We start from the raw sequence: 25,606 nt of genomic DNA, 5'->3' as shown, positions 1-25,606 counted from the left end.
ATTATAACTGTCAGGAGGTAACTGTCTAGACTGCTTTTGTAAAATCTGATTTTATTATATTTTTTTTTGTTCTAAGACAATTTCAGGAAGTACCTGTACAGAAGAATCTGAAGAAAGAGGAAATTATGTTTATATTAAGGCCAACTCTGACTCTTAGAAGACCAGCCTATCATACTAGTTAGTATTTTATGTTGTACTTAGTATTTATTCCAACATTACAGAAAACCATAAATGCTGACATAAACTGCATTTAAAACAATGGTTCTCAGAGTGAAAGGTAGATTTATTCTTAAGACTTGTATTAGCTATCTAACAAAGTATTTGAACAATTTCCACCAAAGACTAAGAAAGCTGTCCCAGCTAACACAACCACAGTACTAGCTGTAGGTGAGGCATGACAAACAAAGTTAACTCCTAACAAGTCAGGCATAATTGGTTTAGACTCTTTGGGAAGAAGAAAATAAAAAAATAGATATTCAGTTGTTCCAGTTTCTATCTGTATTTCCTTTTGTGCAATGGTTTGAACTCAGACTGGAAGTGTCAGTCCTCAGCAGTGGATCACCTCCAACCTGAGCATCTCTAGACCACTACTGCCATCCAAGTATCTTCCAAGTATTTATTTTGTCAGCTAGGCTGTTAACTACTTAAGCTTTTATGTAGTCTGACCTGATTTTCATTATCACCTTCCTAAAGGTAACAGTTCCACAATAAAACATTAATTCATCAAATTATGACAAACATAGCTATGTCATTTGTTAAGTAATTCAAATACAAACCTGCAAAGGCTCCGTTACTCTCCTATAAAGTCCGTAAAAGAAGTATTAGGACTACTGAAGTTTTTCAAATAAGTTGGCTTAAAAAGAAATCATTTAGCCATTATTTCTAGGTAACATCAGATCGTACCCAAGATTAAAACTAGAGCTTTTGCCACTAAGGGGCTGCCTCTTAAGAAAAATAGTAGTATCCTGCGTTTATGTGCAAAAAAGAATAGCCCATTTCCTATGCTAATTCCTGTAACAGTATTTAATGACTAATGGTATACAAGTATATACATTTACTTCCAGCCAGAAGCCACAGAGTACCTGGACTGGAATATCCTTTTTGGGGAGCACAGAATGACTCCAATTCTGAACTCATCTGTTCATCATTTACCATATTGTTTCCCCATCCATTTTCATCTTGTTCTAAGACATGTGGAAGCAGCCTTACAGCTCAGCCTGTTAATAAGATTCAAAATACCAGCCCCTTCAGTACATGTTATGCGTAATACTCAAGTCTACACTGAAGTGTCCAGCATTTTTGCACTTCTCTTAGCCTCTACTGCAGACAACTGGTCCTTGATGTTGTAGCACCGTCTGTATCTACACAAGAGGTGGACCCAACCCAGTACTGCACTATGCAAGCTCATGTACTGTTAAGGCAGTCAAGAACAATTTTGAATTATTTTCAATTGAATGAGGAGTTTTTCTTGATAGCATCAAGCATTTAAAAAGGACATCTGCTCCACAAATGTGAAAACCTATAAACAAAAATAGAAGCTGAAGTGTTCTTTCAATCAAGTTCGCAGCATTGGTTAGAAGCCAAACATTTACATAAGGTTTTCAGAGGATGTCAAGTACTGGGACAGAAATATAAAATTCAAGTTTTAATAAAATGACATAGTTAATTGTTTTACAAGATCCTGGATGACTTTTCAGAGTATGAGGGAGCACTGGCTGGGATTCAGATGACTAAGCACTGCAATAATGAAAACAGAAAGTGTTGTTACAATGCCTGTTGCTATATAAACAACCTTGGGGGATCAGTGAAATAATGCCTGCTGCTATATAAACAGTTGTGTGCGTTTATACCTTTTGGGGAAAATTATAAAATTTTAGATTTGCACTCTTAACATGTTGCTTGCCTTTGTTTTATTAAAGCTAGCTAGTTGTTCTAGCTCTGAACAGCTACATGGGTTTCCTGAAAAACCCTTAGGGTACAACATTAGCTAAACATGTGATATCAGTTAGCTCTTTAGATAACGCATCTCAAAGCTAAACATTTAAAATTAATTTTCATTTTTCATATCTAAAAGACTGTCAGTATACACCTATCTCAGTGTAAAAGTAAATATAACCAAGGCTTGCTTTTTTTTTTTTTTTTTTTTAAGCTTCTTGGGGAAGTTGGGGGTGGGTGGGAGGGAAGCAACATAGCAAGCACTGTGATTACAGCAAGTCTTCAAGTCCTCAGTCTTGCTTTCAGAAGGAGCAAATACAGAACTGCCACAGCAGTGACAGCCCTCGCCCAAACAAGAGGAAGTGCTCAAATACACAGCTATTTTTATGGAAATGCTGACTTGTTATTGTGATATGCCAATGTCTGCCTCTCTCTCTCTCAAGTGGATTTCAAGGCTGTTCAGAGGTCCACCCTGGTAAGCAGATGTTTACTTTGTAATTCTTCTAAGGGTACTAAACTAACAAGAAAAACAAGTTACATCAACATCCTTGAAGACCCATGTCCTTCATTAATCCATTAGGCACAAGCTTTAAAGTTCCTCAAGCTGACCCTGCCTGCCTAGAGCCTTCATTAAGTCCATCTCAAAGGACCTGGATCACAATTTTGCTTTAGCAATAACAAGTAAGGCATACAAAGAGCAATCAAGGCAGTAACTGGAGATAACTCTGTTTTAAGCTGTCCCTTCAAAGGCTGCTTCCAATTACACCATTATTTTTAAAACATGTGTCCGATTCCCCCCCCCACGTACAAGGCAGAGGCTGCTATAAGACACATTTCTCCTACTTTGCTCTGTAACAGTCACAACTAACAGTTGAAATACTGCAAGTCACTGGTCCAAGACACTCAATAGTACAGTTGGGAAATGTTGATCTCTACATTATGGCTAAGCATCTGCACACAGGTCTGCACAGAGCTCTAAATGATTCAGTTCTCACAAACTGCAAATGCCTATGTAACTTTTTCTCACCACTGGTTCCTCCTACCCCAAGAACAGCCTGTCTCCTCTCTCCTCTCAGCCTGGGGAATTTTAATTCAATTCCACCTGAAAGGTAGTGGAAATTCATGCATGAAACCTAAGTGCATCAGTGATTCAGCAGTGACCAGGGAAACAACACACTCATCAAATAACAGCTCTAATTCCCTTCTACCTTCTTTGATTTGCCTTAGCACTCTATTTAGCTGCTGCTTCCCCTCACATCCACCAAAATGTGAAGTCTGATCAACATTAAAACACAGCAGCAGCCTGGATGCTAATGCTCAGCAACTTGTAATATTCTGCCAAACATTTATGAAGTAGTTTTCTTCCAATTTTTAAAAATGAAATGTGATAATAGGCAATATTTAATACCAGATTTTGGTTTCACAGCAATAGTGTTTATTGGAGATAGACCATAAAAAAATAAGGAAATAGGAGTACGTGCTTGAATACATGCAGAACACACTGTAGAACTAAACATTTAGATGAGCCAAAAGCCGCCTTTCCTCCAGGACTCTCTCATACATATTTGTGAAACCTTTCCTGAGTGTAAACACAATACCTCTCCAGAGAGGTGTCTCAAACATCAGCCTTCATGGTTTGAGTCTGGTGTCTCACTACAGATATGGGAAGCCACCGTCAAAGACAGACTGGGGGAAACAGCCACTTACATAGGTAAAGTATTCCTGTAAAATTTGGTGGTTAGTGGGCTTATTATAAAAATAACATATATAGGCCCCTTTGCCCATAAAGGTGCCTCTCATATACCATGACTATTTTACAGAAAGAACATTAAAAAAAGCAATTTAGAAGATAAAGCAGTTACTGGCCTCAAAAGCTTCCCCTCTTCCCCAGTAAAATACTCAAATAACTAAAACCACGTTTACTGTTCAGCCATAGTCTTGCTGCATTATAGCCTGATGAGATGAAACCATACAGCATAACCTTTCCAGGTTCAGGTCAGAACTTTTTAAAATGGCTCGGTATCACAAAGTGATGTTTATTGGATTATAAGGCATGGGCACACTTACTTCCCATGACCTCATTCATCCTGAGCTTTTTGTATTAAAAATCATTACATCAGGCACAGAACAAAAAGGTCAGATGTGCAAAAGCTAGGAAAAAGATGTCACATTTTGTAGCTCAGTCTTAAACATGACATTTTCTTTATGCATTTAGCTCCTCAAGTATAATTTTGCGCTGCATGAGAACATTTGAAGTTTGCTTTTTACCTATTTACACCAAAAGGGCAATAATCTCAAGAGTACACAGGTAGATACAGAGAACTCGCCCACCGTGTCCTAGCTGAAAATCAAGAGTGAATACAGCACAGAGCCCAAGCTCATCAGCCCGGCTGAAAGACTGCATGGCCACACCAGGGTCATTCCATCAGTTCAGGTGGAAGTGTCATCTGCATAAGCCTATGAACTCCTTTCTGCTGGTGATGAGGTTTCATCATCTGATGACAGTTCAGAACAATATAGTAAAGTTTCCAATCAAGGCTTTGGAAGTTGGTATATGGTGCTACTCGCACTTCATACTTCTTTTTTTTCATTACCGTCGTATTTTGATAAATCCACACCAAAGCCAGGCAATTTTCCCTTTTGGCATCAGTCCAGCTTTACCTCATACCTTAAGATGATACAGGAGAGGAACCTGCAGAAGTATTTCAGTGTGCACAAAGCACTCCATGAGGTACTGCAACACAATCTTTCAGCTACTTGTTCTTTCATACTATGCTGGGAAAGCCCTTGTTTAAAAAAAACCTAAACACCGAGCTTTTGGCAGTTTTTCTAAAGTATTCATTCAGGTTTGTAAAACCTGCTCCTTCAGGTGAAAAGGCTCTTGTTTTGAGAAAGCATTACTCAAACAGCAAGTGATCCATTCCACACCACAGAGCCCACATGTAGAAAGAATTTGGGGATTCTCAGCTCCCAGCCCCATGTTTCACCTAAGCTGCTTCCCAGGTATCCATTACGCTACTTTTAATGGGCAAAAGAGATTGACTTCTAGAAAAGATGAGATTTCCAATCAAACCGGGAAACCTCTCATTTGAGGAGTATAGATTCAATAGTTTAGCCTGTGTAAGACTTGCTTCCTATCACAATAACACCATCATTCAGAACACCAAATGGCACTAAGACACATCAATATTGGAAATTTTTTCTCATATGATGGACAGTATTTCAAACTTAAAAGCTGAGGTCAGGGAGCATTAAACCAAGGTCTGTTCAGCAATGGCTTTCCTAAAAACAGCTAGCAACTTACATTGGCTAAATAGAACCAGAGCTTGTTTTTTTCTAGTTACACAATATTAAGAAATATTGACGTGAATTATGCACAAGGCCAACAGACAGATAGCCCCTTTAGCATCTCCAGTCTCTTGAAAACCAAATTACTTCAAAGCTCTGGATTTCCAAGCATTATGGACTAATCAGAAAAGTAAATGAGCCAATACTGGAGACCAACTTGCTTTAAACGTCAACCACAGTATATAATAGGTCTGAAAGGCATTTATGGATAATTAAGCAGCTGTCACAACCAAAGCTTTCAAAACAGGATTTGTACCCTGATGTGCCAAATCCTATGCATAGAAGTATGACACAAAACCTGCCTCATGGAACACAAAGCATACATATTAAAACTATGCAACAAGAGAACAAAGCATGTGGGTGGATGGAGAAGTGTAAATTACAGCTCAGAAAAGAAAAAAAACACTACAACAAAACAGAAGTCACAGCTTGTCGCTTGCTAATGAGAGAAGATTGGTTTTTGTGCATTAAAGTAAGCGAGGTTTCAGAAAATTATGCAGTTTAACTTGTTGGGGGTTTTTTCTTACACATTAAGAGATGGCAACACAGCAGAAAGCAAGAAGGGTCCTGAAGAGACAGGCTCACAAAGGAGGTCCATGAATTCCACAGGTGTTAACACTTTATATCTGAAAAAAAAATCAAGCTTTGCCTCCAGAGCACACACCCTGCTTGTTAGGAGAAGTTATAGACTGTATCTTTTTCCTACACTAACACATTGTGCCATGCCTTGATAACAGACTTCCCACTTTCCTATCTCTTTCAATTTCAAAATGTAGTGCTTATATATACTACAAAGCAGTTTAAGTTGGCAAATCACACGTGTTTATGTCAGCTTAACTATATCAGGAATTCATTTTCCTTTTGATTACTCAACTTTGGTTCTATTTTAAAACACTTCTTTTTAAAAAGCTTAGCAGGCTGAAGAGTTAATGCACAGAAATGATGACAGCTACATAGTACACAAGTGATCTAACATGCAGAACATACTTGCAGGGGGTGATACCCAAAATTACTTTGGAGAAGTGACTCTAAGCACAGCTGGTGATGCCACTTCTCTTATTCCACCCAACCACATTGTTCACTCCACCTCATCTGCTCCAAACTCTCTGCACCAGAGCAAGCAGCACGGCCTCCAGTGCTACCTGGTCTGAAGCTGCAAGTACAGTGATCAGTACAGGCTGGAAAGCCAAGATCTGCTCCTCCGCTGAGCAAGTTCATATTGGCCTTTGCTGAGCAGTACAGATTGCTTACAGGGCAAGGATAGGCAGACTTTCATCTGAATGAAAGGATGACTGTTATTACAGCTAATCCAGTCTCATTTCAACCTATTTTATCTTGGCATGGGTGATAGGAAAGGAAAAAAAGAAAGTCTTCCAACAAGTTTGCAAAAAACATATGTAAATTCCCCAATTCTAAATGATCTGGCTAGGTATTAGCCCACTGCTACACTAGGAGACTTTCAGGAATGAAACCTTTCCTAAAAGCTTTTGGCTGTGCGCAGCTGGAGAAGGTACTTTGTGGTTTTTCAGGTGCAGTCCCTTCCTCTTAACATTAAAATGAATGCTTGGCACTTTACAAGATGAGGACTCAACTCTGGCTTCAACCTGTGCTCTTTCAAGAACACTTTTCCCCATGCAGTTAAATTGGCCACAAATTCAGACAGTGCATTCTTTCTGAACTGTATGTTTTATGATCTTAGTTTAGGGGCCTCATAAAAGATGTAGTGTGCAAGCCACAGTATCCTACACTCAAAGGGTCATAACCACTGCATCTACACCGATACCCACAGAACTCTTAAAGACACTTCTGCTCAGTAGTGTTTATTGCCAAAACAAATTTCTAGTCCTAACATTTCTGCCGTTCAACTTCCCATGGAAAAGTTTAATAGTTTCTATTATAAAGTTGATTTTCTCACATGCTTGATAGCCTAACAGAGCCAGAAACTGAACATCTTGCCTCATTTCACAGTTAAAAGCTGAATTTCGGTTCAGTTTCTTCCATATGGCCCTAGTACATAAGCATTCAACTTTTAGTCCATTCAGCTATTAGAAAGGTATCAATCTGCCTGCAACTAAAATACATCAAGAAGTATTTTGCTTTTCTTCTGTGCTTCCACGAATGTTACTTACCTCGGGCATTAGACAAGCAACTGAACCAAAAAGCACCATTCCCACCAGAGCAGCACTGGCTGATCAACAGCTCCAGCACCTTACATAAAGCACGTAAATGTTGCCTGCCCCCATGTGGACACATCAACTCTGCACACACGAAAGGAAGGCTAAAATCCAAGTTACTCGCTTGGATCTGTACTGCGTTGATGTGAAAACAAACATCCTTTGGAGAGCTGACAAAAGATTGAGTGATTTTTTTTGGTGTCAAATAGCAATGTTCCTCTGTTGCTAATGACTGTCAGATGATAGCAGAGCTATTCTTTGGCTAAAGCTGAGCAAATCATGCCAATGTGAATAGGAGTATCAGTCTAACATCACTCAAAAGACGTCTGACAAAACAAATCAAGGCCGGATCAGAAGAGAAGCCTTGCCTTGTGAGGTGATTGTGAGCACACATTCAGCCGGAACAGAAAAAAAAAAACCCAACCAATCTTACCACATGTGGTGTAACAAATCAAAAAGATTTCACAAAACCTGGAAGTGATGACTGGGAAGGTATGCTCTGACTGCCACCAACCGCAGAGCCTCCCTGACAAACACCAGCAATCAGCTGGGGTAAGAGTAGACATATTCACTCCTTAGCTTGGCTCTAGGAAATCAGAGAGCCATGTGACAGCCCAAACTGTTTGGTACCCAGTTTTGCAAGTCTCCCTCCAAGACCCAGTAATTTAGACAAGGACAGAACACCACTGTTTCCAAGGCACTGTCCACTAAAGCCAGATGGAAGTTGTAGCCAACATCACAGCAACAACAAAGCCAAAAGGGGTCCTGCAGTGATCATAGTTCAGGCCTGTGGTTCTGCGGTGAAGCTGGACTGAGACTCAGAATAAGACATCCAGAAGATCAAGAGACAAATTAAACTTCCACTTCCTTCAGTGGCTGACCAAAATACCACATCATCATTTGATACTCAGAGTTGCAAATAAATTGATTGTCCCATGCGAGAAAATAGCTGCAGTAAATCCCCTTCTGACTGGGTCCAGAAGAAACCAGCTCTACAGCTACAATTATTTCCTCTCCAAGCAACTGTGCAACTGGAAGAGCAACAGTGCCTGCCAAGTATCATGCAAGAGACAACTTCTTGAATACCTAAAGGAACCGGAAGTTTCATGGTCAAGGTGGTCACACTCTCTTCAAAAGCTACACATCATATAAGCATGGGTTAGAAATAATGACCAATACAGAAAAAAACCCCATGTAATATTAACTTGTATACAGCTTCAGGCCAGGTAATCTCCAGTAGTGACACTGTGTGTGCTCATTAAAGACTCACCTCAAGAAAGAAGGTCACTAAAATAAGATCATCTCTTCATATGTAATGAAGAGTCTACACTGAAGTCAGGCCCAAGCATTCCCAGGCTCTGGGAATGAAGGAAAGAGACAGCAAAACAGCTGGTAAAGCAGCAATAGAGCTTCTTCCTTTCTACAGGCCTGAGATTTGAAACTCAAAGCCACTGCACTCTCATCCCCACACACCCTAAGATTAAAGAAAAAAAAAAAAAAAATCAAAGAGCCAAGAGCAAAAAACCCTGGAGTGCCAAGACCACTGCTCAAGGACTTGTGAGAGCTCAGCTTCACAAGGTCCGTGTCTGTGCCCTTAGCTGAGCTGCACGCGTTGGATGTTCAGTGACAAGAACTCAAGGATGCTAGCTTGCCCACGCTGTGTAAAGTTTTGCTTATCACCCACAAAAAAAACCCCTCACAACGCTTCAGTGAGCTCCTGATATACATTCACTGTAGCAGGAAGTTTTCACAGTGTAATCTCAACACCTGTGCTGTGAAAACCAATGCAAGAGTTGATTTCATTCCCCTACTACTTAAAGCCTCATCTTCCTCAGATACTCCACACACATCCGTAACATAGCAGTTGCAGTTTGTGGGGCCAGCCACCTCCTCAATGATCTCCCAGAGCCTAATGCTTTTGAGAGCTGAGCAATTCATTCCCATTTTTAGCAATGGCATTTAGGAATGACAGTGACTTTTTTTTGTTGTTGATATTATTGGACATAAGTCACTAATTTCCCTTTGAAAAAAATAACGCATTTGTATGTTTGCTAGAGTCAGAGCTGAAATCTTAACTGACAATTTATGGTCTTACCTAACGTTATCCAACTTTAAAAGCTGCTTTGTGAACTTCATGAGGTATTCAATTTTACAAATAGAAAATATGGGGATTGAAACAATTTGTGCTCACATACAGATGGAAGTTATTACGAACTCTCGGAATTAACACACATTGTTTTGACTTCGGAATGTAACAGCAAAGCAAGTTTCTCCAAATAAATGCTCTACCAAGCTAGCACTGAGCTGCTTCTAATTCCAGCTGAATTCTCTTGAGTGCAAGATGTGGTTTTCATTGTTATTATCCTGCTGTTTTACAAAACAGTACCACTTTATCTCCAGAAGAGTTTTTATTTCAGTAATTTTACTTAATATCAACCCAGTCTCACTTCTTCCCACTCACGTTTCTCCTTGCTGCCAGAACTCTGGGTAATTGTGAAAGGGAAAAAAAAAGAAAAAAAAAAGGCCAAACCCCAGAAATATAAAAATCTGTGAAAGCCGGGAAGCTTATACAAATCCTTTCAAGTATTTCTTTGATACAGGTTTTTCTGGGCTCTTTGTTTCTCACCCACAGTGATCAAGACTTGCACGAATGATTCAAGTAAGGTGATGGAGACCTAAGCTCTTTTCTTAACCCTCCAGCAGAGTCAGCACTGTTCCTCCTAGACACCTCCAAACTTCCCACAGCACCCGGAGGGAATTAAGCAAGTGATCTGCACTTATTCACAACAGAATAATTTGCAGGACCGGTTCTTTGAATTAAGGCAAACACCTTTGGGCCTTAAAAGGATACCCTCACAGGTTGTGACAGTCCAGAGATAAGAAAGATGCAGCTCATTCTCAAGCCAAACATAATTATTTTCACACATTCACATGAAGTATATCTGGAAGCTTCTCTCAAAGCAGCCTTAAGATCTTCAAAAAGCTACTTATGGGCTCCTTCGAACTTGAGATACTCCGTGATTCTAAATTCAACAGTTCCAGTCTTCAAAGGAACACTCAAAAGGATTCAATCTCAGGTTTTTCAATCAAGTCAGTCCCTGAATACAGAAGTTCTGTGATTTATTTCTGCATGTTATCTACTGTTCTGCTTTCATGCTGCTTTTGCAACAGAATTTCCCCATGGCAGAACTATAAAAAGCTGCAATATTTGAACACATATCAAAACAAAGGTGACTACAACAGTTTATATGGACTTCAGTAACACTTTCCTGATTAAATAAGTAGTAGAAGCCCCCTAAAAAATCTGATTTACTTTTATTATGTTTTTATATTCAACAGCATACAATTTCAAGCATTAACATGTGAACCACTGGTGTTGTACGAACCACTTCAAAGTCTGGCCACTGACTACTCTAGCCTGTACTAGTTACAGCGATCATGTAACTTTGGAAGCTTTTTTTATACAAATACCTACTTAAAGTCTTCATTTACTTTTATGAGTTTAAACACATGCCAATGATTTCAGAAACCAACTGCAAGGATTTGGAAGGCAACACAGGTGAGTGACCATGTGTTCAACTGTTCATAGTTCTTTAGAAATTGGACAAGGACAAAATCAGAATGAAAGATTTCAGTAGGTTCAGCAGTGGTAACAACTCAGGTAACAGCTCAATGAGAAAAAACAGGAAAACAAGTGAAGTGATGACAGTTCCTATTAAAAAAAAATAGTACAGGCAGAAGCACCAACTAACCAGACTACAACAACTAGAAAGACTACAAACTTGGGCTCACTGAAGAGGTTCATAATCTCAATGAAGAAACACACACAGAGCACTTGCATCAAGTAACTGAACAGCAAACTCCAGAATAGGAACAAAAACATGAAAGGCTGAAAAGCAAAGCAAACAGCATCACAACTCACAAGTTGCAGAATGAACTAATGTATTTACTTAAGTAGAGATTAAACAAGCATTGATTTGATAGTAATGGAGAGAAAGCTATCAAAGCATTTGAAGGAAAGAGTATTTAATCCCTTTTTCTCACTAGTCTTCCCCATGAAAGTCAAGTGTGAACAGCTGGCTGCCATTATTAATACCAGCAACAAAGAGTCACAGTCTAAGTTATACTAACAGCTTAGTTAAGTGAATTTCCAAGATTAGCAGGACTTGATTAACTTCATCTTAAGATATTTTAGCCTTAAAGTAATTTCAGAGCCATTGGAGGTTATCTTCCAAAATATACTAAGCATGGGCAAGATACCAGAAGTCTGGAAAATGGTAAATGCTATCCAAGCTTGAAAAATAAACACCACAAAAAGACCCAGAAGCTTTACTTCAATTTGGGGTAGGGAGTGGGGGAAAAAAAAAGAACTGGGAAAAAAACCCAAACAACTAAAAACTAAGCATTAAAAAAACCCTAGATTCTTCAAGAATAAAACTGTCAGACCAACCTAATTCCAAGCCTTACAAACAGGGTAGAAACTGAAATGTCGTATTCCTTTTGGAATTTAAATAAATCTCTTGGCACTTTATGGTCTAACATGTTCACAAGCATTCTGGGGAAATGGGATATTGACAAAGTATGAACAAATACAGAGCAAGTACATACTCTTTGGGTGAAAACCAATGGTTTACCGCTGTAAATGGAAGCACTAGCGAAGCTGAGAACCTAGACCCCACCTAAGTCTGGGCTTTACCTCAGTTCTATTCCATATTTTAATTAGGTAAGCTGGATAGAGAATAGCCTCAGATGCAGATAGCACAAAGCTGAGACTGAGCTCTCAGTGTACCTTTCCCCATCCTCTAAAGTTACATCACCAAATCAGAAACATGACCAAGAACAAAAAAGTGCATCTTTAAGGATACATCCAAGGTACAGCATGTAAAACATGAATTAAATGAGTCGCCCACGCAAATTCAGAATGAACTACTTTCTTGCTGTGCAGAAGAGACTTGGGATTGCTGGTTGCAATGATTTGTGAAAAATCACTGTCTTAGGTTGTTAAGAGTACAAACCTATTAGAACATAATGAACTGGGAGGGGGAAAATGACAACACCTGCGAAGCATTTCTGCCATCCTACTCAATGTTTTGAAGACAACAGCTCCACACTACATCCAACTTTGGGCACTGCACTTCAAGATAGATGTGCATTCAGATGGAGAACAACAGACAACAAGAACGCTCAGAAATTAAGAAGTGCGAGCCATGAGGTAACCCATTAGAAAGGAGAAGTAATCTTTCAATGCCTAGGGTTTGCAAACAGGAAGAGACTTAAACAGATTATTATAGTAAGTGATTATGTGATTAAACAGAAGCAAGACAGAGTTGGATTAGATGTCAGAAAAGACTTTAATGGCCAAGACGCGCAAGCATTGGAACTAAGCAGTACTTAGATCACAGGTTTTCCTTCAGGAAAAGTTACACAAACATCTACCAGGGATAGCGTAAGAGCAGCTGACTCTGCCCTAGGGCTATTAAACAATCTAAATGGCTTCCCCAGGTCCCTTTCAGACCAGATTTTTGAACATTTTCTGAATTCCATACCAAATGTGTTAGCAGCAGGTATTAGTGCCATCTCATATACAAGTTTGTAAACCTGTAACTCTCACATGCTTGCCAAAGTAAAGGATGATTTTTAAAATATATTAAGAGCAAGGAAGTAAGGATCATTAGAGGGCTGCTTCTTTTTTAATATCAAGTCATACACTTGCAAGACTTGATTTTCCAGCTTTTCATGTTTTCTTGTCATAAATACAGGGGTAGAATATTAGTTAAAGTAATAAAACAGCAAAATTAAAGGCAGTAATGAGAATGACACCAATGGATTCCCAAGTATGACAATAAAAGTAACAGAAAACATTTACAATTTCCAAAACAATGTGTATAGAATCACAGCATTTACTATTTGAAAAGGAAGAGATCCATTATTAGCTGGTAAGCCCTTCTCTAAGTACCACAGAAGAAAATCTCAAGCACAAAGCTGTAAGGTCTAAGCAGAGACAATGATTTCAAGAACATCTCCACTAGCTCACAGATGTTCGCCATACAGAATAGCATCACTAGACAGCAGACGCAGACTCATGCTGTACTGGCACTAAGCAGACAGATATAAACAAAATAAAAATCTCAGTGTACCAACCTGTGCTATATTTTTGTTGAGAAGATACACTCCATATTCAAACTGAAGCTTCTCCCCTCCTTTTGGATATAAAGGAAATCTGATGGGAAAGAAAAAAAAAAGGAAAAAAGCATTTAAGGTGAAAATACTCAGATGCTTAAATAAAGTTCAAAAATCCACAGACTTGTTTTCTGAGATGATAGATTTAAAAAAAAACCCCTTGCTGACTTCTTCCACAAACCCCCTTCTACACAGTATACTTAGGAAACCTCTACAACTCTAGTCAATCACCCTTTTAAAAACTTATATTGAAGTTCAGCTAATGAATTACATTTTCTAAAGTATTTTAGGTTTTTAAAAGATGCTTTATGACTGTCCCAGTACTGCAACATTCCTCTCAAAGTGAAGCATATTTTAAAGAAACATACAGCATAATACCAGATCGTACGTTATCCCTTTGTATTCAGCCATTCTCATTTGGTTAGCTCATTTCCAAATAAAAATAATCTTTGAAGAAAGATGTTCTCTCTTGACTGCTATTTTGTGATTGAAAAAGCAGCCATCTCTTCACACACAGAAGACGTTTGCAGGCTCAGTTACTACCATACCAGAACAACACTTAAGAGAGAGCCATTCAACAAGCTTCACATACACACCAAAGGCTTAAGACAGTTACAGCATTACAAGTCACTACAGCCCTTGCAAGTATTATACTCCTAATGCTTATTTCTCCTATTCAATAAATAAAGCATTTTTCACAATTTAAAATATCTAGTTGTATCAAGTAGCTTATAAGAAAGTAGCACCGCGTATTTCTGTCTTACCTGCTATATAAGATCACAGAACCAAAACTTTAGTCCCTAAAGTATTGAAACTCTTTGACAGTCTGCATTAAAGAACATAATTTTAGGCATATGTTCTAGGAATCTTGGCTGAAGCGAAGCAGTTCTCAATCAGTTTTAATATTTGTACATTGCATTCCTTGGGATTGTCTTTTGACTCTTCCTTACTACCAGAGGTCACTGTGGTCAATACAGTAATCTTAGTACAATCTAAAATTTATGTTTATAGGTACTACACCATGAAACTAGCTTTTGCCTTTTCACGAACCGTATGTTCTCTAGCCCCTAATCAAAATGCTGTGTGTATGATCTGCACAGACCCCACATTACATCAGAAACCAAAGCCTCTCTCAAATATAAGATAACAAATATAGGAGATCAGTATCTACTAGAAACAACACACATTCTGAAGGGGTGATTACGCTAAGTGTATTTTATCATCAGTCAGCCCCACAGTAAAGTACATTTGCAACTTTCAAGGAGAATTATATACTGCCATTAAAGCTAAAGGTTAACAGGTCATGATCACAGCAGATCAAATATTAAGACGACAGTGTCAAGTTTTATGCTACTTTCAAACTCAATAGGTCACTTCGAGTTGAGGAATATAAAAATCACAGCAAACAGTATATTTCTAGCTCACCTTGCTTAATAGATCTATAAATCCAACTAGTTCCCCATGCAAGAAAATAAAACCTTTCAAAATGAACACATGCTACAAAATTCCACAACGCATTATCCTAAGTGTAAAATACAAATCAAAAGGAATTCATTTCATTATCTACAATCACCCTACCCAAATAGAGCAGAATTTAGATATAAAGGATAACTTTACAATTAACAGTACAAAACTAACTCAAGCTTGACAATAAAAGCACCATTAGGAACACAAGCTATGTTTCACTACAAGATAGTATTTCATTAAGTCACTAGTAATGGGAACCATGTATTCTATTATGAGATACAGAGCTCTTCAATATATGCAGTATAGAAAAGAGGATAAAACCTGGTTTAGAGTTCTCTCTACCATCTCCCACACACAGTTTCTTTTAAGTGGTAAAGATAAAGTTTTTCTGTTCACCACGTCAGTCCTGCTTCTTGGCTAATATTCACGTTTTTGTCCTCTAGCTTCCATTAATTACTCTTGGAAAACTATAAACTACATACATCCTCGTGTCAGCTTTCATAACATAATCATTTACATGAAAGTACTGAAAAATGTTAGTGGATATTTTTGTGTATGCATGTTTCTGACTCAGAACAATATTACTGACTTTTATGTCTGTTTGTTTCTGTGTTATCTCGGTTGCACATGAAGCCCGATCACAAGCAATAAGCTTAAGGCAGAGGAACCATAGCATATTCTATAGTGCTTCGTTGAATATAATTGAATGCAACTTTAGCTGCTGGCTCCCTACATGAAATTCTTCTTGCCTGCTCCTTAGAAAAGCACGACTGTAAGCAAAATCTCTCACTTTGGCACGCTGCAAAAAAGTTAGAGTCTGCTGTGTAAGGTTTTAGTTATACTTGCTCAAAAAAATCTATTTGAAAACTACTATTTTAGTATCTTTTATAATCGCAAAGCACTTCATAAAATCCAAAATGGCTTCTGCCTGCCCATTCTACTCCAACACATACCTTCCTTGTTTCCATTCTTGCTGATACGTTTTGGGGGAAAAAAAATAATCAAGCAGGTCCTTTAAAGCAGAGCATAGATACTCACTTTAAGATAACACATTCAAAGGATACATTTAGTGTGTGTGTGATACATTTAGTGAAAAGGAGGAAAAAAACCAAAAAAACCAAGCAAGCTACAGGTATCTGCTGTGTAATCACCACAAGGTAACTTCTCTCAGATGATCTTAAGTAGCAGGAAGCTTGTTCTGAGCATACTCAGAAGTTGAGCTCTGGTCCTCCTCACAGCAGTACACTTAGACACTGAGGAAACCATACACCTACTGTTAGCAGGCAGAAGTTTTGAACAAAACAGCTTTTACATACTGATGTTCAAAGTGCACCCTTAGAAAAATATGGTTATATTTACCTTATGACTATGGAATATTACTTTTCAATCGTGCCCAGACTTCTTGAAAACACAGCCCTAATACACCCTGAGTTTACAGTAGATCGTCTGTTTCCGTATACAAAGAGCACACTGCTCAGATGGCATGCAGCAGTAGTAATTTTGACAGTGACTCCTAGGGAAGATCTTAGTTTAGAGAACATTACCTTGACATAAGAAAACCCCCACAACATTTAGTAAGTTATAACAGGTGAACCCCATTTGGGGTTGTTTCTGCACTGTACTTGCTTCACTTGGGAAATCAGTCAGCCATGATAAGAGCCTGTGCTGCGGAAAGCACAAAGACTAGTAGTGGTAAAGGGAATAAGCCAGTGGGCACACGGAAAGGCAGCTTTAGGATCCAAGACAATTGTGCCAAAGACGCTGAAATTAAACAAGCCCCACCGAATTCAGAAGGTAGAGAACACTAAGACTGATCCAAACTGTACATAAGACTGATTTTAACCAGATGGTCAATACGTGCCTTTAAGATCTAAGATAACATGAAGAGGATTCTCCATCTTAAAAGCTTACATTTGTTTTGGAAGTTTTATGTTTTGCTTATTTAATCCTGAAGGACTGTGACAAACAGGAAGTTTTCATTAATTTCTTTGAATCATGTGTTCTATTTTATAGGACTCCCTGAGATACAAGTCAGATGACCAGTGCTACCCAGCTGCACCACACTGTAGGAACAGAGGCAAATCCATAATAAACCACTTAACATACACACGTATGACACTTACACACATAGCTCACCTCCCCTTTCATGGCATTTGTTACTCTGGGCAAAAGTTGTGTTCTTCTACTTGTGATATCACAATGACAGAACAGTTTATTCCATAGTGAACCAGAACATCATGCTTACAGCCTCAAAGCACACATGAGGCTTACACCAACACTAACATGTTCAAGATCCAAGTTTTCCCAGTCTCACAATAAGAGGTTTTGATCGCCATTTCTCATGTGCAACAGCAAAAATAACGAAAACAGAATTTAAACCATTGCAGTTACAAGGCCCTTCTAATCATCTCTGAATAAGTTCATTTTAGCAGAGCTTAGAATAGAGATGGCAATGCAACTCACCCACCCCCACACCTTACCTCTCTCCCATCTCTCCTGCTTGGAGGGATCCCAAGAGCAAGCATCTCCTCTCTACCTGCAATCTTAATTCCAACAAGTCGATACCAACTGCTTTATTTCGACCTGTAACTTATTCCCTATTAATTATTGCCACACTTGCTAAGCCAACAATCAGCTGCTGGATAAAGAACTCTTAATCTTAAACCCCATCCAAGAAAAATTGGCATCAAAGTCAGACAGGAGAACATTATTAAAAGCTAGTCAAGAAACTCTCCTCTTCCATCAAAGACACCTAATATTCCTATCAGATACTACTCTTTGCACTCAAATCCCGAGTTTAACACAACTGGATGCCACTAACCATGAGCAGTTCTAAGAACAAAGAAGGGGGTTTTGAAGTATCTAGAGTAACTGATTTTCAGCCATTTACACATAAGGAGGTTTTGCTTACTCATTGCCCATCAGCAACAAGTATGAGCAGGTCAAGGCTTAGGGTACCGCTGATCTACATAACCAAATGTATCTACACGTAAGAAACTCAAATGCAACCAACAAATCAAAGCACACACTCAAGTATCAGAATACAGATTAGTGCAAGCCTAAGAGGAAGATACATACTCTAATTTGCTTGTAAACTGCCCAGGCAAACGGGTGGAAAAGGAAGAAATCCCAGCAAAAAAATGTTTAAGTGTCAGCGTTGGTGTTATTTTACACTGTAGACTCCACGTGAAAGTTTTAGGGTACTAAACCTCATTAAGCCCTCCCAAGAGAGTTGTGAAAAGGAAAAAGTGAGGCAAAGGTTATGTGCTTGTTCACAGTTACTATGATGAGGAAAAATGACCTCAAGTCAGCCTTTTAAATAAAAAACAGGGTTGAGAGTCTACTTATTCTTCAAGCTGAAATTGGAGAATCAGCACCCTACCATCAACAATGGAATTAAAATTTAAGTTCTTCAAGGATCTTGCAGCACTTCACAAATTCCAAGTTTTAAAATAATCAGTTTGATCACTTGCATAAGAAATAGTATTCTGATGGGTATGAAGCTTACAGGTAACCAACTACACCATCAACAGGACTCTTAGGAATCTGCCATTTTGGAATTACTCTTTAATGAGATTATTTTTTTTTAAGATGGTGTTTAGTCAACTAGAATACATCTCAGACATCACACACATACACACATATCCTCTAAGTGAAAAGTAAAATATAATCTTACTACAGTAAATCATATTTTTAAGGTTACAGAGACTGTAGACAGGGCACTAAGTTGTCAACTTTGGTTTAAAAGCCTTTCTATTAAAAACCCCCCAAACCTCAATACTTGCAATTCCAGTCAACATGGAAAATTAAGGGTGGCTGGTTGCCATCATTTCCACTCCAGCTGAATCATTAAAATGCAAACAGCTGAACAGAAATATCACTGTTAAACCAAGCCAAATTTCACTTTTCAGTTCAAGATGCATTCTTGAATATGTCTAAATACATTTGTGGTCTGGAGGCAGTACTGGATGAGCAGACACAAGTTTCAATGAACACCTTTGCCAGTTATACCTGTCTAAAGGCTTGAAGACATTTCTGCTGGAAGTAGACGCTGTGACTACGGCATCTCTGCAGCAATCCGATCCAAAAGCTGCAGCGTGCCCCACGAGACCACCAGCCATCGCTCCACATTGCTGAAACTACCTGTTCATCCAGACACAAGCAGATCATCTTAAAATCATAAAACCACAGGCACAAGGAAGTCTAATGTATAGTCTCTAAGGCAAGTTCAAACCGCTCTGTATTCTCAGCTATGGTAACACTTCCCTTTAAATAGAACTTCACCATCTTTCCTTGGGGTAGGAAGGTTGTCTAAATTATTTTCCACTATTGATTTCAGCCTTATTTTCTATGATTCAAGACATAGCAAAGGAGACTGGGATTAGGTGCTTCTGAAGGTAAGTCTGAGAAATTTCAGAAGTAGATGGTAGAGAACAGCTTCTTGCAAAGATCATTCTTTTTCATATTTACAGTTTAAGGTAAAATGCCTACAGTTCAGATCAATCAGGTTTAGCGGGTCGTGTGTCGTCCCCCCCCAAACACATTAAGGTATTACTTACTTCTTAATAAAATAAAAGGTTATAATTAATCTCTTACTGACATTTGAATATATGGATTAAACCACTGGCTTTAATAAGAAAGCATGGGCAGGAAGTTTGCTACTACAGTGTCCCCAACCAAAACTGCTCACTAGTACTGATATATATAAAATCAAAAAACTAACTACATTAAAAAAAAATTTACAGACCGCTTATGATGCCAAATATTGATGATTGAAAACCGGAGGTCTGTTTCAATCCTAAAAACATGATTAGCCTAATTTCAGAGTTTTGAGCATTAGACCCCCTTCTTACAACTCAAAAATAAGTTGTGCTAAATATTCTACTCTAACCACTAAGAACTTCTCTTCACTATCCTACCTTTTCCAGCTGACTAGCCAAGTACTTACAGCCATTAAGATCTTGTTTAATTTTATATCCCTAGCTAATCATTAGCTGTTTTACATATTTCAGTGTTTGATGAACATGCAGTAAAACACTACAGGATTCTTGGTTCAGTCAGATGGTAACTGTTAAGAAAAGCTGAAAGAATCTCTATTCCATATACTTATTTCAGACCTCAAGTATCTCTTATGTATTCAAGTCCAAACACATTTACTGTTGTGCTCTATGATTTATGAACTCCTCTGTATCCAGAAAAATCACATCTGCACCAATATATTGGTGGCCAATCTTTACTGTCTATAGCCGCCTGTCTTTAATACAGACTATTTTTAAAGCTTAAGAAATTGCTTCATTTTTAACTGTTTTCACTTGCTTCTACTTTGGTATTATACCATATGTTTTAGATCTTTTATTCTTTCTTCTGTTCAGACTTCTGCCATATCCCAAATTAAAGTCTCAAAGTTTAATCCCTACTTCAGAAAGCTCATTAGGGAAGAAGTCAGTAAAATAATGATTTTTACACATCAAACTGTTTTCCACAGGCTGAAGTGTGGCACAGTTTAAATAGCATATTACATCCCATTTGGCAAATGTAAGTAAAATTCCAAATCTAGTTTGGATTTTGTTAGATAACCTTAATGTTCAAAGTGATGCTGAAGTTCAAGGAGTGTTAATATTTGCAGCCTTACAAGCTAAATTAACAGCAAGGACATATATTTTAAGAACACTTAATTATCCAGTAGTTAACTAAAAGATCAGAAACTTAGTTCATCAACTAAATGAAGCCAATACCACTGTGTTTTCACGTCACCATATTTGCAGTACCTTTGATACTTCCTGCCAAACTGCATCCACCAACTTTGTCAGAGAACAAACTTGACATGGCTTTTTCCTTCACTTCTTATTTCCAAGGACAGTAAGCAGAATGGCTGCAGGGAGATGACTGTAGAGCAGACTTGGCAGAAAGCAGCTGAAACCAAATTACTCACTATAATACAGATAAAGAACTGATGTAATTTCTGTGACCATAACAGTCACTGGTGTGATTGCAGAGTCATCCATCAGATCCAGGGAACAAACTGTGCCTCACAACACTACCAAAAAACAGGGCAGTTTAGAAAATGATAAATTTCAAGCTTAAGCCCATGACTAGCACAACCTATATAAGGATAGAACTAAATCGGCCAATCCAGATAAGACAATGACCTAAAAACTTCACAAGTTCTTGCTTGATATGGCTGAAGTATGAGGAGTGTGCAAGAACAAGGTTTAAATATTTACTGAAGTTTGAGTTATTTCAACCTCGCCCACTTTTGGGGTCTGCAAGGGGGGCAGGCAGGGGAGGAAGGAGCTAGTGTTTTCCCTCCAGCCTAACCACATCCTGTTTGCTCACTGTAAAACAATGTTGTATCCAGAGGGGAAAGCTCGTGTTACTTAAAAGTGCTAGGACTTTTCTGAACCAGAAGAAAGCAAACCCTGAAAACCTTAAGGTGAGAAGGATTACCACTGTCCAGCCAGCTCACTTAAAATCACTACGCCACAGGACACTTTGAATCAAGTAGTATGAGAAGTAGGCTGCTGAAAAGCCACAGGCACCAAAACACCCAGCACTTGCAACCTCTTTGCACTCCACCAGAAGACCAAGGCACTAGAAGCTTTGGGTGCACAGCTTCAAAAACTGTTTCCTTCTCAGATAAGCTGCACCACAGTTCTGTCTGCTTCAGAGCAGAGACTGGCACAGGACCTCTAAGTAGCAGACCCAAGCAGCTGAGTGCTTGTTGGAAGGAACACAACTAAAAGACAACAGTATGTAACTGCCGTCATCACCAGACTTCTCAATTATAGAGATGCGACACAGAACACTTCAAGTCCTTTTCAGATCAAGCTACCAACTGACAGTGGAGGCCACAAAGTGACCTTAGGGTGACTACTAGCCTGCCAGGAACAGCTAACTATTCTGCCAACTATCAGCATGATTGGAAAAGTTTTAAATGAAAAAGTTAAGATCCCCACCCAGTGAGCAATGCTGATATCAAATGAAAAGGCAGAAGAAAGGATTACAGCGTGCACTTTGTTAGAGATGAGATTAAGACATGAATATGAATCACAGATCACAAGTGAATTCAGGTTTGATTACTAGTTGGTTTTTAGTTTCTACTCCAGAGAAAAAGCTACACTTGTAAAACAAAACTTGATGACAAAAATACAGACTGCCAAGGGAAAAAAAAAACATATCCTCATTCAAGCTTTTCACTATACAAAGATAATTAGTTTACTGGGAAAGGAAAACATATTGGTAGTTTTAACTTCATGAAATATATTTTCAAAATGCGTATCTGAATAGCTCAAGAAGATGATAATTGAAAGCAGAAGCACTGCCATCTTTCTATTATGAAGGGTAACTGCTGTGACCTTGTTTCTGGAGAATCTACAATAACTTCAGTATGTCCAGGCTGTACAGGAAAAGAAAGCAAAGACCCAGATCCTGAAAGTCAGGCACTTCTTGATAAGACACTCACCAATTTATACAAGAGGGTATCATTCCACTACTTCAGCAAATAACGCTTTCAAACACCTCAAACACAGCTAGCAAACCACAGAACAAGTGACACTGATGGCTTTTTGTAAATAGTGCATTTCCGTGACATATTTCAGCTTGAAATCAAGGCATACAAACCATGATGGATATCACAACGCAAGGACTATCTGTATGGACAGAACAGACAACGTCAGTATCAGATCTGTAAATCTTCCTGCCACTGAAGGATCATTTTAAACTAGAGGACACTTCATAGAGGTCAAGTCCCTGCTTATTGAAAAATGAAGTAATGTTATGAAAAATAATCTCATCAGGAGTATAGTGTTCCAATGGGAGTAAATTAAGACTAGTATGTCTTCACAGAAACATTTCTCAGCTGTAGATATCTGGGGTCAGTTGTCTGATCTACTGCAGTAAACAAAATCTGCTGTCTCAGACTGGCCAGGAGCATGTAAAAGCTTCTAGTTCCCAGAAATAGTGTTAACAGTAACTAAATTCATTAAAGAACACCTGATCTAATTCTTAATCTCTGCACAGTAATACTTGCTGACCCAATGAAGGCAAAAGCATTATTTTGGTGATCAAGAAAAAAAGTAAGCTAGGATTCTAGCTATGCACCCTCAAGAATGTGGAACATAAAAATACAGTTCAAGATAAGTTCATGGCAAAAAGCACTCTTCGAGAAATATCGTTGAACATTTAACACACACTCAATCTACCACACAGAATCAGCTTTGCTTTGACAGCTATTACATTTCTCAACAAACCATCTCCCTCCATCTGATTTACATTTACCAAAATTTCTTCCCAAAGCTGCCATTTTGTTATCTCAGCCAAAGTACCAAATATGACTAAAGACTTCTCAATTGAGTTGCAAGATGTTATGTCAGTGAAAAGTTATTCTTGCTTGTGTCATGATTTTTCAGATTGCCTTGTTGCAAGTGGCTTATCTGTTACCAGGCTCAAAACAAAAGTACAACAGTGCTAAAGTGCTTAAGTCTACTACAGCTGAAACTCTTGTTTTTCCCATCCTTTGAAACAGGGGCAAGACCACAGTAGCAAGGGCCACTCTTAGACCATGCTCATTCAACTAGCTGTTTCCAAACATTCCAAAATTGTCCATATGCCTGTTCAGCATCACTTACCACCACCTATTTGCAAATCCCGCTTGCCACAGTTAAACTAACTGAAAGACAACACATGGAGAAAGGCAGCATGGAAGCAGTCTTATAGCAGACTGGCTTTGATACAACCTTTGCTTTCCTCACAAGCCTGAAAAGTGAAAATTTTTATACCAGAACTTACACTGTAACCCATATTGCATGCCTTAACACTGTGTGTGAACCACACACAATGGAAGTTTTCTTTATCAGTACAAATGAGTGTGTCTAAAAATACAACACCAACATATCAAATTGACTGCTTAAACACATGCAGATTAAAAGTACATCTGGCTCAACTTACTCTGAAACTTTTCCACTTCTCCGAAATCTGGGTCCCTAAATCAAAAGCATCTCAAACTGGGGTAAACTAACCTGCTGGTTTGAATTCAAGACTCAATCATCAAGCCATGCAGATACATTACCATTCACCTCACACAGTGCTGCAGCCCTTGGCCCTGCACCTGTATGTCAGCTTTAGGTATACAGAAGCTGTATTAGGATAAATATGCTCACGGCTTTACATCCTTAAGGAATCCAGAACTATTCTGAAGATCCAACAAGAGCACCTGTGTTTCAAGATTGATATGCTTTTCAGTTGCCACAAGACCTTCATCCCAGTGAAAGACAACCTGGTTTTTATTATTCACACCTCTGCACTTCTCACGTGGGCTATGGCAATGAAATAAAATCGGTCTTTAAGGTATTGACACCCAGGGAATTAGAGCTACTTTTGAGTGCTGCAGTGCCACTGCGATACAAGAGGTCTGATGCACTCAGACTTTGTTCCCAGATGAAGTCTGATGCCAGCAGATCTTCACAATCCTGTCTCAAAACAGCTAATTCTACCTAAATCAAAACAAAATGATTAATAATTACAACCTTCTGGCATGCTTTAAGTTCTCAATAATGATGAAGCTGAGCTCCAGAAAAAGACAATTTTGAGGTACAAATCCACAGCACAGAAATAGTTTCCATGAAATTACTTCAGGATCACACCTATCACTTTTAGGTGCAAACACAGCATGCAATTTTGATCATGTTTTCTATGAGACATAGTAGTGCAACAGATAAATGTTTCCTGTGTTTAGTGATGACAGAAGGTGTTCAGACAGGACAAGTAGCAGCATAATTTAGAAAGCCATAGCAGCATGCTCAGTTTCACTCCTCATGCCATTTCATTTGGTTCTCGAGGTACATATAAGTAATAAAACATAACTGCAAAGACATCAGATGCCTTTGAAGGCAGATGCCCAAGACTGCACTGCAGCTGCCTGTGTCTCCTTTGACCTGTTGGGAGTCTGTATTTCCCAAGCAGAATAGAAAAAAAAAAAAAAAGACCTTAAATCTTTCTATAAATTATAAAACAGCAAGGAAACTTTTAGAGTAGTTTACTGTTATCTCAAATCAGCAAATGCCAAATATTTCTGCAAAAAATACACCAGACTACATAAGCTTCTTCCATCACTGTCTAGGTACGCTTTGTTGTGTTTTTTTTATTTTATTTTTTAATATATATTTTTTACCTTTATAACATGAGGTGGCAATAAGTTCAATGTTTAAACATACAACACACGGAAAAAATAGCACTACTTTGAGATCAGACAATTCTGAAATGCCTGTATGTGCTCCAGTAGCTACGCCTGAAAACTATGATGTACCACTTGTCTTTTAAATACAAAACCTTTTCAGATCACGTATTTTACCCCTTCATTTTTTTTCCCTAGGCTGAAATATGACTTTGAGGTGGTTTTCTTCTTACTACTGCTAGTTTTCTAATTCTCCCTTAACATGGTTTGGTGGGAAGAAGGTGCAGCGTGAGCTAGAACAGCCTGAACATACTACTTGATTTCTCTTTAT

General features: G+C 38.5%; 1 protein-coding gene across 4 annotated transcripts in view; it reads right to left on the bottom strand.

The window, feature by feature from the left end:
* UVRAG (UV radiation resistance associated) overlaps nucleotides 1-25,606 on the bottom strand; it is a 100,495-nt gene that overhangs the window by 20,020 nt on the left and 54,869 nt on the right. For all 4 annotated transcript variants that reach the window (XR_008820132.1, XM_056328038.1, XM_056328040.1 and 1 more), the window contains one exon: nucleotides 13,599-13,677. Coding sequence is in view for 3 of the 4 variants with exons in the window: in XM_056328038.1 (XP_056184013.1) it covers nucleotides 13,599-13,677 (79 nt within the window). In the remaining variant the exon portion in view is untranslated. The remainder of the gene's footprint in view (nucleotides 1-13,598; nucleotides 13,678-25,606) is intronic.

This window comes from Falco biarmicus, chromosome 2 (genome assembly GCF_023638135.1).
Source record: "Falco biarmicus isolate bFalBia1 chromosome 2, bFalBia1.pri, whole genome shotgun sequence".
Classification (NCBI taxonomy): domain Eukaryota; kingdom Metazoa; phylum Chordata; class Aves; order Falconiformes; family Falconidae; genus Falco; species Falco biarmicus.
Note: the sequence above shows the minus strand (reverse complement) of the source record. Positions and strands in the feature narration are given on the sequence as shown.